General features: G+C 39.6%; 2 protein-coding genes across 2 annotated transcripts; both read left to right on the top strand.

The window, feature by feature from the left end:
* Positions 1–602: 602 nt before the first annotated feature.
* Positions 603–4473, top strand: LOC135642367 (lysine histidine transporter-like 8). The gene is made up of 5 exons (XM_065158472.1): positions 603–1108; positions 1975–2108; positions 2959–3386; positions 3558–3689; positions 3844–4473. The coding sequence occupies exons 1-5, from the start codon at positions 645–647 to the stop codon at positions 4327–4329; spliced, it is 1644 nt and encodes a 547-aa protein (XP_065014544.1). The 5' UTR covers positions 603–644; the 3' UTR covers positions 4330–4473.
* A 1677-nt stretch (positions 4474–6150) lies between these two features.
* Positions 6151–12400, top strand: LOC135643561 (serine hydroxymethyltransferase, mitochondrial-like). Its single transcript, XM_065160652.1, has 16 exons — positions 6151–6309; positions 6410–6457; positions 6580–6666; positions 6773–6894; positions 7045–7121; positions 7781–7905; positions 8752–8844; positions 9177–9269; positions 9380–9577; positions 9696–9800; positions 10728–10793; positions 11019–11096; positions 11409–11520; positions 11604–11714; positions 11845–12023; positions 12215–12400. Exons 1-15 carry the CDS (start codon positions 6226–6228, stop codon positions 11994–11996), a joined length of 1551 nt encoding a protein of 516 aa, XP_065016724.1. The 5' UTR covers positions 6151–6225; the 3' UTR covers positions 11997–12023; positions 12215–12400.
* Positions 12401–12490: the final 90 nt, after the last annotated feature.

Genomic DNA, 12490 nt, shown 5'->3' with positions numbered 1-12490 from the left:
CCCTCCACGCTTCAACACGCTTTTGCAAAAGCGAGCTATTCAACGCGACCAAAATGACCGAGACATCCTTCGCCTTTGAGACTTTCTGCAACTTTATTGAGGGTGTTTTGGTCATTAACGACACAACCCCCTTCAAGTGGTAGCGAAGCCACTGGGCCCCGCCGTCTTGCCCTGCTACTTTCGTTGTAACATCAAATAATTGTCACTTGAAATTACGTCTTACCCCTCGGCCCTAACACCCGATTTTGGGTTCACCCGAACCCGGTCGAACTCCGCACGTCGAGGTTTAACGTGCCAAATTGAGGTCGTCGTTGAAATTGGCCATTTGCAGGTGAACGGATGTATAATGTATTCGGCCGATGTCCAACATGTCACGTTGATTCTAATGGTTGCCCTGATGTGAATTCGATCCGACCCGCTACTATCCATTTCTTTTCGATGATGTCACGTAAAGTAACGAGGAAAACGAATCCAAAGCGGTCCTGGGGAGATTAGATAAACCCATATGGACATCGGAGGGACAATTTAGTCATTTTATAGTACGGTGAAAACACCAATAAATATGGACTGCTTCCTCGTTCATTTCTTCGTTACTCGACGCACTCCTCGGCTCACTTCTCACAGCTCACACAGGGGGAGCGAGCATGAGAGAGCAGATGGAGGAAAGGGGAATGGGGGTGGCGCCAGGGCTGGAGTCGGAGCTGGTCTCGATCCCGGCGACCCCGCGGGGAGTCTCGACGCCGGAGACTGTGACACCGACGGGCCTGCGGTCGCCGCGACCGCCGGGTGGCGCGTCAGTAGCCGGGGCCGGGGCCGCCGGCTCCAACTCGGCCAAGTCGTGGACGCCGACGCCGGCGATGATATCGCCGCGGTTTCTGAGCCCGTCCATCTCGTCGGCGGTGGGGACGCCCATGAAGCGCGTGCTGGTGAACCTGAGGGGATACCTGGAGGAGGTAGGCCACCTGACGAAGCTTAACCCCCAGGATGCCTGGCTCCCCATCACCGAGTCCCGCAACGGCAACGCCCACTACGCTGCCTTCCACAATCTCAACGCCGGCATCGGTTTCCAGGCCCTCCTCCTTCCCGTCGCCTTCGCCTTCCTCGGATGGTCACCTTCTTCCTCCTCTTTCCTTCTCTCTACCTGCTTAATACTGTATTATCTCTTTTGGTTCTCCTTTACTGGTTGCTTAGAGTACAACATCATAGCATATTATCGGCCACAATGGTCGAAGCCTGCTTCGAAAACCCACGGTGATAATACTCTTCAGCATCATGCTCATGTACATGGCAATTGGTAAACGGCAAAAAGTTACTACATATACTGTGGGATGGATGTGATGGTTCTGAATCTGATTGCGCTTTGTCACCAGCTTAGATTTGTCACGAGTCGAATGAGATCGATGGATCGATGGAATGCACCAGAATCGGATATCATGATGTTTTGGTTGTTTTGATGTCACATTCCTTTGAGTTAGCTTTATGTCACCCTCAAATCACCTTGTGCAGTTGCTTACACAGCCCAAGCTTTTAACTGAAGTTATCTGATTTATCATCAGTCTAGAGCTTTAGCAAGGAGTTCTATAGAGCAGAGTTATTATGCTGCTAAGTAATTTCCTTGGCAAATGGAGACACAAGGTTGTCTAAATAGCTTTGCCTTATCAGAGGAATGAGAAATGTGAATGTCTGCAGATGTTTCAAGTTTACAGATCCTCTGTTTGTGTCTTTCTGCAACTCCTGATAGATTTTGGTTGAGAAGAATGACCTTCTTAAAGTTGGTAGTAACTTAGTTGTACAGCAATTCATAACACCATGAATTACATTACTAAAATAATTGCAGAGTTAGCAATCCATTTTCTGGTAAGCTTGCAGCCTTACACCTGCTATTCACCAGAAGAGGTTATGATGAAAAGAATAAACTTGGTTGTCACATTTTTCTTTGTATGCTATTGTAAAGCTTCATTTCTTGGACTTCAGGAGCTGGGGCATTGTAGCTCTGACCATTGCTTACATCTGGCAACTTTACACACTCTGGATTCTCGTCAAGCTACATGAAGCCATGCCCGGAAGAAGATACAACAGATATGTGGAGCTTGCGCAGGCTGCATTTGGTAAGATTGCTCTTCTCCTTCATTCTTGGTTCAGTCTGTGATTCTTAGACATGCCAACCTTGTTATTAGGTTACCATTTGCCTCCATGATTGTGATCAGCTAAGATTGCACACTAGTGTAGGAAATTTCTGGCTGTCCTTTTAGCATGCCGATTTCTTGCTACACCCAAATTTCTGTTCATTTCTCTATAAAACTGAAAATAAAACTTGTTCTTTTCTTATCGAGAATTGTACTTTTAGATATCCTAAATTGGATAAAATAATTGTCTTGAAGTATTTCATTCATCAAAGTGGAGGAAATACTTTTGTATTGATCTAATAATAAATATTTGTGCAGTTCTCAAACTGCATTTTATCAATGATCAAAATAATGTAACTTTGCTTAGCTACTCATTTAAGAGCCACCTTTGAAAAAGTAATTTTGTGATGATGCAATTCTTTTGTATATATTTCAAGCATTGAGTTAATATGATGAAGAGTGGTTAATAATATTAATATCTTTTTCATTGTGTGGTAGCAATGATGTTTGGAATTACGAATTATGCTGTTATAAGCAGCACATTCCTTTCTGTCTCTTGGAGCTCTTTTTGCCAAGCAATGAACTTTCTCTTCCATTGCTATCACATTGTGCCTTGTCGAAAAGTACCTAAACCACATTGAGGAAGAGATGGCAGTGTGTCCTGCAAAAATGTAAATTTTTGAAATCCAACTAAGGATGGAGATGTTTATCAATATCGATATCGCAAGCCACAAATAGAATCCATGAAAAATTGAGCATGTATATACCAGAACTTCCTAGAGAACCTGGTTTTTCCACTTGTAATGAGCGCATTATCTTTGTCTTCTTCCAGGAGAAAGGTTAGGTGTCTGGCTCGCTTTATTCCCAACAGTTTACTTATCGGCAGGGACTGCAACGGCATTGATTCTGATCGGAGGGGAAACCATGAAGATGTTTTTCCAGATAGTCTGCGGACCCCTTTGTTCATCAAACCCACTTTCAACTGTCGAGTGGTATCTCGTGTTTACAATCTTGTGCATTGTCCTGTCTCAGCTCCCAAACCTCAATTCCATTGCTGGGCTCTCACTTATTGGAGCAGTAACAGCAATCACTTATGCTACTATGGCTTGGCTTCTCTCTGTCAGCCAAGAAAGACCATCTTCCATCTCTTATCAGCCAATGGCATCACCTTCTTTCGGTGCAGCAGCTTTTTCAATCTTAAATGCCCTTGGCATTATAGCATTTGCGTTCAGAGGACACAATCTCGCATTAGAAATTCAGGTATTCATTTCCTGATCTCAAATAGTTATCTTCCTGAACTCAGCTTCAACTGCTGAATGAGATAGCTACAGGCATTTTCATGATAACAGTATGAGACCGAAAAAGGTTCAGATTGTTTATGTTCACCTCTTTTGATTTGATAATGAACTGTTGCTGCTTTTTGATCTCCAGGCAACGATGCCATCGACCTTTAAACATCCAGCACATGTTCCAATGTGGAGGGGAGCTAAGGTTGCTTATCTTCTGATAGCCATGTGCTTATTTCCTATTGCCATTGGAGGCTTCTGGGCGTATGGTGACCTTGTAAGTATAGCAGCAGTCCATGATACCTTGACAAGTATATGTGATGCCTATCACCACCTGTTCCTCGAAGGATCTTATGGATTATGCTTATAGTTAGCTCTCTCGCGGACTCATCCATGTGTATGCATCTCACATGTTGATTATATCTTTGCAGATGCCAGCAGGAGGAATGCTGAATGCTCTTTACGCATTTCACAGCCATGACATCCCCAGGGGGCTTCTGGCAACAACTTTTCTCCTGGTTGTGTTCAATTGCCTCAGTAGCTTCCAGATATACTCCATGCCTGTGTTTGACAGCTTCGAAGCAGGTTATACCAGCAGAACAAATCGACCCTGCTCGGTTTGGGTCCGATCCGGCTTCCGAGTCTTCTATGGCTTTATCTCATTCTTCATTGGAGTAGCACTTCCTTTCCTCTCCAGCCTTGCAGGCCTCTTGGGTGGTCTCACTCTCCCTGTCACCTTTGCTTACCCTTGTTTCATGTGGATTCGCATCAAGAAGCCTGAAAGATTTAGCTTCAACTGGTATCTTAACTGGAGCCTTGGCATCATGGGCATAGCTTTCAGCTTAGCCTTCTCCATGGGAGGTGTTTGGAGCATGGTGAACAGCGGGCTCAAGCTCAAGTTCTTTAAGCCTAACTAAGCTCCTAAAGATTTCCATATATGACACAGTTCTACGAGCATCACAAGAAACCTCAAGTTTGCTGTCCTCCACAAGGTTTTCAAGGACATAATGTTGTGCATGTATCTTGTAATCTATTACTAAGTTGTGATGGATATTTCTTTATGAGGCCATTGCTTGATGAATCTCATTTGCCTTGTGTCTGCTTTGCATAAACACAGAACATGACACTTCTCAGAATGAGGAGGAAGAGCTTAAGATTAGAGATCTGTAACTTTAAATGGATCATATTGAGCATGACAGTCATCATTGGGCTTATTTCTCAGTTTTATATGTTAATTTCAAAGAAATAATAAAAAATTATCTTTATCACTCCAAATCAGTGAATTAATCCCTCTAGATCTAAATTTATAGGAGATCTTGGAGCCATGGCAAGAACTGTTTTTTTTTTTTTTTTTGTGTTACGATAATCCGATTTTAGTTAAAAAAGAAATATTTACTTCGAAAGAAAAAACTTTGTCTATCAGAAATATTATTATTTTTCGATTAGTTAAGTTTTATTTTTTTACCGAAAGGTAAGTGACAAAAAAATAATATTATCCTTGAAAAAAATATTATAACATTGATAACATTAAAATTATTTTTGTTATACAAATATATATCAATCTGACGTTTTCTCATAATTAAAAATGATTAATGTAAATTATCGAGATGGAGATTAACAAGAGGGATACATCGAAATATTTAATGGAACATAAATGCTATATTAGAATTTATAAGGGTAAATGCACAAACTTCGAACTAAATATATAAAAGTCTCAAAAAAGAAAAAGAAAATAAAACAGTAATATCACTACGAAGCACTCGATTCGGTTTCCTAGCCATGCATCTGAGTTAGATAAGATGGAAACCGAGGATTGGCTACTGCACACTTCTCGTCTGGTTTGTGGTCAGGGACAAGATAGGGCACGAGTGGAGCAGCACCGGTTTGGATCAAGTCACCAATCCAGACACAACCCTCACCTTAATAATCCCCTCAATTATAGTTCTTTTTCTTTTCTAACATGAATGGTTAATGTGAAACATTCGTGTCGCGTGCTCTTACTTTGACAATGATGGGCGGCTACTCCTCAACGTTGGATTAAATGGTCTTTTCAGTACTCTCAGGGAGTGAAGGGCTCATAATCAAGGTACACGGTTCGAGAGTGAGTTTGTTCGATCGAGATGCAAGCCTCAGGCCCTCCTTCTAGTACTAATGTGATAAGGGACCATTTGATCGACTAATCATTGGTATGACCCGTAGGCTCGTAGAAAATTATTTGTTTTGGACGATGAGCGTATTCACACGGTTTTATCCTTTCGGAGCATGTGAGCTCCAAAAGACGCCTAAGGAGACATGACAGACTCATGAGTCCTTAGTTCCCATACTCAACCAATGTGAGACTAAATTACCTTATCAGGAGTCCCTCTCGTAGGGGATCCAAGAGCTCATAACCAAGATGCTTGACTTAGAAGCGAGTTTGCTTAGCCGAGGTGCAGGCCTCGAACCCTCCTTCTAGCGTTAATCTAATAAAAGACCATTTGATCGATCGATCATTGGTCTGACCGTAGACACATATGAAATCCATTAATTAATTATATATATATATATATATATATATATATATATATATATATATATATATATATATATATATATATATATATATATATATATATATATATATATATATATATATATATCAGATTAAACATGTAATTAAGTCCTCGGTGGGTTTATTATGTAATTTTAAAGATATATTGGGTTTATATGAAAATTCGTATTCTATGGTAACAATATCTTTGGTTCCTCGGCCTCCCCTCCCTCCAACCCAGTCGCTTCTCCCCCGCGAATTCCTCCATTCCCGAGCGAGCGAGATGGCAATGGCGTCGGCGCTCCGTAGGCTCTCTTCCTCCGCCGCAAAGACGCAGCCTTTCCTGCGGACCTCTCTCTGCTATATGGTCCTTTCTCCAACTAATCCTTCCGAAAGAATTAGTGGGACTGATTCTTGAGTCGTTTTGAATCGTGACTCGTCGTTATTGTTTGTTCTTTTGGTTTCAGTCTTCCTTACCGAGTGAAGCCGTCTACGAGAAGGAGGTTCGCGTTTCGGTGCGTAACTGATGCTGTAGTTTAGTGAAGACCACATGTATCATTTCTTGATTCCGGAGCCTCATGGGCTATCGAAAACTCTGTTTTTGAGCCCTTATCTGATGCATATTCATGAATCGCAGTGGCCAAAGCAGCTGAACGCCCCGTTGGAGGTCGTCGACCCGGAAATTGCGGATATCATTGAGCTCGAAAAGGCGAGGCAATGCAAGGTACTACCTTTCGGCACTCATTCACTCCTAGGGCGTCCTCCTTTTGCTGAGTCATCTGAGATGAAATTGAATCCTACCGGGAAATATTTTCTGAATGTGATGGAAGGGGCTTGAGCTCATACCTTCGGAGAATTTCACGTCTGTGTCGGTGATGCAAGCGGTTGGATCCGTCATGACTAACAAATACAGTGAGGGGTATCCCGGTGCAAGATACTATGGTGGAAACGAGTAAGATTAGGTCACTTGTCTTTGTGAAGAACGTTCTGTTGCAATCAATGGATGTGTCTATTAAAGCAAAATACCAAATTTTTTGTGATTGTTTTTCTTTCGAGTGTGTGGTCACTTGTGGCCGAGACTCATCTTCCTTTCTGGCTGCAGATATATCGACATGGCAGAATCATTGTGTCAGAAGCGTGCGCTTGAAGCTTTTCATTTGGATCCTGCAAAATGGGGAGGTAACATGGACATCACTCTTGTGCTATTTTGGTAAAGAATAAAAGAATACCAACCTCTGGTTTCTGTTCATTCTTGGGTGGTTGGTGGCAACTGGTATTTAAATCTATTTCCCTCCGACACCTACAGGTGTTGTGTTCAGAACTTGACAGCTTTTGGGATGATCATCAATTATTATAAATCGATGCCTTTGCTGTACTTATATGAACATGCTGTTTCAATGTAATGAATGCTTGAATTTAGTCATGATTCAATGTTGTTCTATATTCTCATGTGGTTAAATCACATATCTCATAATCGTGTGGGCTATGTTGTCTTTGAAGTAAATCAAGCATTATAAAATAGTAAAATAAAATATGGGCATCATGGTGAAATGAGCTTTGTTGTCTCTTTTTCTTTGATGATTGAAGGCTAACTCAGCTTTTATAAAGCTAATCTTTTTACCAAAGAAAAATAATAATTTGGAGGAACGGTGGATTTACAGCCATGTCTAGAGCCCGTACTTTTCTTATCTTGATTCTGATATAAAGATGCCTAACATCTCAATTGCATATTAGGTTGTATATATTGCCTTTACAAGAGCTTCTTGTATTAAAGTTTTAAGTAAGGTCCTTCCGTCTTTGTCTTGTTCTGTCCATCTAAATTGCGCCAATGCTTACAGTGAATGTGCAGTCTTTGTCTGGATCACCTGCTAATTTTCAAGTATATACTGCACTCCTGAAGCCACATGAGAGGATAATGGCTCTTGATCTGCCTCATGGTGGACATCTTTCTCATGGCTACCAGGTGAGCAGGATATTCAAGTTCTCTTGTTGTTTTAGTGTCTAGTATTGCATTGTATGAATTTGCTTTCATTTTTTGTATTTTCATGTTGTTGTAGGATTTATTTGACTTTGTTAAATTGAAAATGAAGGTTCAATAAATTCTTACTTTTCTATTATGTCAATGAATTCATAGTGACGTTCTTGCTAAGGGAAAGAATGCCAGATTTTAAGACTGTCACAAATGAAGTGTCTGAACCATGATTATGAGCTGTTTCCCAATGTCTTGTATTTTTTATGTTGTAGTTGAACAAGTCTCTAGTATGTACCTGAATTTATCCCAAAAAATAAATATGATTGCTAAGAATATTGTCACCGATAATAAAAGTTTTAATGTTATCACTTACACTAATCCAACACATACACACCCTGTTAACTCTTAGCTAACCAAAGAACAAGGAAGAATGGCCCTGGACCTAGGTTGTGTTCTCCTATTATCCTAGACACTAAACCTTCATGAGATATATGTACTGAGTCTTGTTTTGTACTTAATAACCATGACACCTATTAGTTGATGGCATAGAGATCAGAGCTTACGGTCGATCTAATATGCAACTGGACACAATATCTAGGTGCACCATTACATCAGTTTAATATTTTTAATTGTTGGGTTTTGTTTAAAGTCTTTCTTGTTAGTTTCTTTTCAACCATAGGTTCAGTGCTGCTTGTTGGCTTCTAAAATTGAAGTTTTTGACTCTATATACTATGTTTTTTCTTTTCGTTGAAGTTGTGTGTGCTAGCGTTTTATTTACTATGATGTTATTGTTTAAACTCAAAACTAATGGTTCTATTATCTGTATGATTTTTGCAGACTGATACCAAGAAAATCTCTGCAGTATCCATATTCTTTGAGACAATGCCATATAGGTTGAATGAGAGTACTGGATACATTGATTACGACCAGGTGGCTACTATATCTAATTATGTGAATTTTCTACTTTCTGGTCTCCCATTTTGCTTTGCAACATGCTTATGTCACTGCAAATTGATCAGATTTTAGTGCATTTGATATACAACATTATGTAAGTCAAGAGCTTAAAAAACGACATCATTTGCAGATATATTGTGACATTTCCAAGATCCAAAATTTTACTTTGTGAATTGGATTAACATTAGGAAAAGGACTTTGATCCTAAAGTTAACTTGTTCATGTAAATCTAAGTCTTGGTTTCTTTTTTGTTATATGCTGCAAGAAAAAATCATCCATACTTGAGTTAATCAGATATTTCTCTGCAGCTCGAGAAAAGTGCTACATTATTCAGGCCAAAATTAATAGTCGCTGGAGCAAGTGCATATGCTCGTCTTTATGACTATGCACGGATTAGGAAGGTAGACTCTTATCCAGTCTATTTAACCAACAAAATTTGATATCTTCATCATGAGTTTTAGCTTCTGTATGGAATATTGCTTTTGGTTTCTCACTTTTTGGGCATTAACAGGTATGTGACAAGCAGAAAGCTATCCTTCTGGCAGACATGGCACACATAAGTGGACTTGTCGCCGGTGGTGTTATTCCATCTCCATTTGATTATGCGGATGTTGTCACAACAACAACTCACAAGTCACTCCGTGGGCCACGTGGAGCCATGATATTTTTCAGGAAAGGAGTGAAGGAGATCAACAAACAAGGGAAAGAGGTGAGTTGTGGAAAGTTGTTCCTTCACAACTATTGATTGTTATAGGTAACAAATTTAAAAAGGGTCTACTTTTAATATAGGATTAAAATAACTAGTGTTGTATTTATAAAATTGTTAGGTTATGTATGACTTTGAAGAGAAAATCAATGCAGCAGTCTTCCCTGGACTTCAAGGTGGTCCACACAACCATACCATTGCTGGCTTGGCTGTTGCACTCAAACAGGTATGCATTCTCCAAAACCATTCTCTCTCCCTTCTTTTAATTTGATTTGTGAAAATTCAGGGAAGCATTTTGTAGACTTAAGGCTCTGTACGGATAATAACTTATGGAGGGAAGAGGAAAGAAGACTTAGGAGAGAAGAGAACAGAATCCTACTTTCTCCTACTCTGCTTGGAATTAGAGTTGAGAAAAGAGAGGAAATGTACTTATTTAGTTTGGTAAACCAAGAGAATGGAAGGGATGTTTTACTAATTATCTTGTAATTTTGTCTATGCTTGTTTCAGAATCTTTTCAAAATCTTTCAGTTGAATTAAGGGCAACCAAGGAAAAATCATATTTGAATCCTCGCTTTCTTCCTCTCGCCAAATCTCTCCAATTTCAGAGACACACAAAAAGGCTCTTAGGGGTGAATTTGATTGACTCTTTTGACAAAGGCACATGGATTCAGTTGGGTTCTCTCCAATTTTCTTCTCTTCACCCAAAACATGCCCTAAAAGAGTAAAGTGGAATCAGAAACATTAATTTAGTTAGGAAAATCATGTGATCTGTTCATAGGTTTAGCAATCAGCAAACTAGTTGCTACAAGAAGGATATGTTTTGACATTTTTCCCTTCACAAGGTGTCATATGTACAACTAGTTATGTTGATCCATGTGCATGGTCACACTAGGTCTATATGTCAAATTTTGGTCAAGATCACTTATGAAAAGTTTGGGCTTCTTATCATACATAGACGACCAATTGGGAGCTGGTAACTATGCAAATTAAGCTCCTTTATTGGGGAGCAAGCATTCAGGATTTCCACAACAGAATACTTAAAACAACATGAGTTATTGTATTCTGCTGTTCTATATGTTGTTGGTTGGTCAGCCTTTTACAATTTATTATGGCATTTCATTGTCATAGACTTATTTCAATCATGCAACTGCAGGCCACCACCCCAGAGTACAAGGCCTATCAAGAGCAAGTACTCAGTAATTGTGCAAGATTTGCTCAGGTATGGTTTTCGTGATGCTTTATTTCATTCCCGGGGATCCATCTGTATCAACTGATTAACCTTCTCTTTTGAGCTTGACTAGTAATATTTTTGTTGTTGCTTAATCTGTCGATTCATTTACCAGTTCACAATTAAACTTAATTCGCTTTAACCTTACCTACCAGTCAAGCTTATCTTCTATGTCGGTTTAAATCAACTACTGCTAAATGGTGACATGTTTTGCAGTGCTTGATTGAGAAAGGCTATGAGCTTGTTTCAGGCGGAACAGAGAACCATTTAGTCTTGGTAAATCTCAAGAACAAGGTAAGATGGACATGAATATGTCTATTTAGTGCAACATTTTCAGCATTTATAGAAATTACCATCAAGTATGTTAGCAAGGGCCAGAATACTTTTATATCTTTGTATAAATTTTTAATAGCAAACAATATAGATGGACTAATCCTTGAATCATGGTTTATTTAGTCTTGTTCAGGCTTGGTCACTAATTCTGTTCAAAACGAGGGACATAATAGCTTCCAACAGTTTTAGATAATTTTCCACCCTAGATGTTGGCTAGTACCAACTATTTTACATGAACGGATTGTCATCTTAAGTTTCTGAATCCATGTACAGGGAATTGACGGGTCTAGAGTTGAAAAGGTGCTGGAATTAGTTCACATTGCAGCTAACAAGAATACTGTACCTGGTGATGTGTCTGCCATGGTTCCTGGAGGCATCAGGATGGGTACCTGCTTATTACGATATCAATTAAACTACAGTGACACTTGGTAGATTGTTTTCCTTACATGCCCTTTTCTGCTAATTCAGGAACCCCAGCCCTTACATCAAGAGGATTTGTTGAAGAAGATTTCGCTAAAGTTGCTCACTTTTTTGACACTGCTGTTAAATTGGCATTGAAGACCAAGGCTGAAACCAAAGGTTCGTACATGTTCATCTTGTTTTCTTCTGTATCTCGGGTTTATGCTTTATTTCAGAACTGATATACCCACAAATCAAATAAGCTCTCTATTGATTACTTTTTTCCTTTCTTTTCTAAAATGAAATTTAGGTGGATCAAAGCTGAAGGACTTCCTAGCCACCATTCAAACGGATGCTAATATTCAATCTGAGATCGCAAAGCTCCGTCATGAGGTGGAGGAGTATGCAAAGCAGTTCCCAACAATTGGATTTGAGAAGGAAACGATGAAATACAAAAACTGAAGCTGAACCAGTGGCTGTAAAAGCAAGGTACGATTGTGTGAGAGATGGTTAAATGGGAGCCCAACTGTATTCCTCATATTTGATGATGGTGATGCCCCTTTCATTTTCTCTCATATCTGTGATTGTAAGGCTTCATCAAAGACCTAATGCATGTTCAACAATGCGAAATAAGAAGAAAACAAGAGTCTAATATTGAAGCTGATTATGTTTTGGTGCAGAAAACAGAAGCTGTGTTGCATAGGGGCCTCCCAGCAAATGGTTATTTATGATGTCAAATCTGTATCAAAACTATGAGAAAAGCATAATTACATCCTATGAGAAGGTGAATCCTTAAACAGTGTCTATTACTTTTGAGATGTACATATAACTCATGCAATAATCATCAGGACAAGTGCATTGCAGCCTCCCATGAGTAACATGAGGTCCCAGTTCTGTGTTATGTATTTACTGCCATGTTAATGCAGTATAATACCAGTAGAATTTCCAGTTTGATC

This window comes from Musa acuminata, chromosome BXJ3-7 (genome assembly GCF_036884655.1).
Source record: "Musa acuminata AAA Group cultivar baxijiao chromosome BXJ3-7, Cavendish_Baxijiao_AAA, whole genome shotgun sequence".
Taxonomy (NCBI): Eukaryota; Viridiplantae; Streptophyta; class Magnoliopsida; order Zingiberales; family Musaceae; genus Musa; species Musa acuminata.
This window is presented reverse-complemented; position numbering and strand designations above follow the sequence as displayed.

What these genes read in the sequence shown, in the direction of transcription:
- LOC135642367 (XM_065158472.1), top strand. Translation starts at nt 645, where the DNA reads ATGAGAGAGCAGATGGAGGAAAGGGGAATGGGGGTGGCGCCAGGGCTG. An exon ending in GCCTTCGCCTTCCTCGGATG is followed by an intron (nt 1,109 to 1,974) that starts GTCACCTTCTTC and finishes CTTGGACTTCAG; the next exon opens with GAGCTGGGGCATTGTAGCTC. An exon ending in ATCTCGCATTAGAAATTCAG is followed by an intron (nt 3,387 to 3,557) that starts GTATTCATTTCC and finishes TTTGATCTCCAG; the next exon opens with GCAACGATGCCATCGACCTT.
- LOC135643561 (XM_065160652.1), top strand. Translation starts at nt 6,226, where the DNA reads ATGGCAATGGCGTCGGCGCTCCGTAGGCTCTCTTCCTCCGCCGCAAAG. An exon ending in AAAAGGCGAGGCAATGCAAG is followed by an intron (nt 6,667 to 6,772) that starts GTACTACCTTTC and finishes ATGTGATGGAAG; the next exon opens with GGGCTTGAGCTCATACCTTC. An exon ending in TGGTAAATCTCAAGAACAAG is followed by an intron (nt 11,097 to 11,408) that starts GTAAGATGGACA and finishes ATCCATGTACAG; the next exon opens with GGAATTGACGGGTCTAGAGT.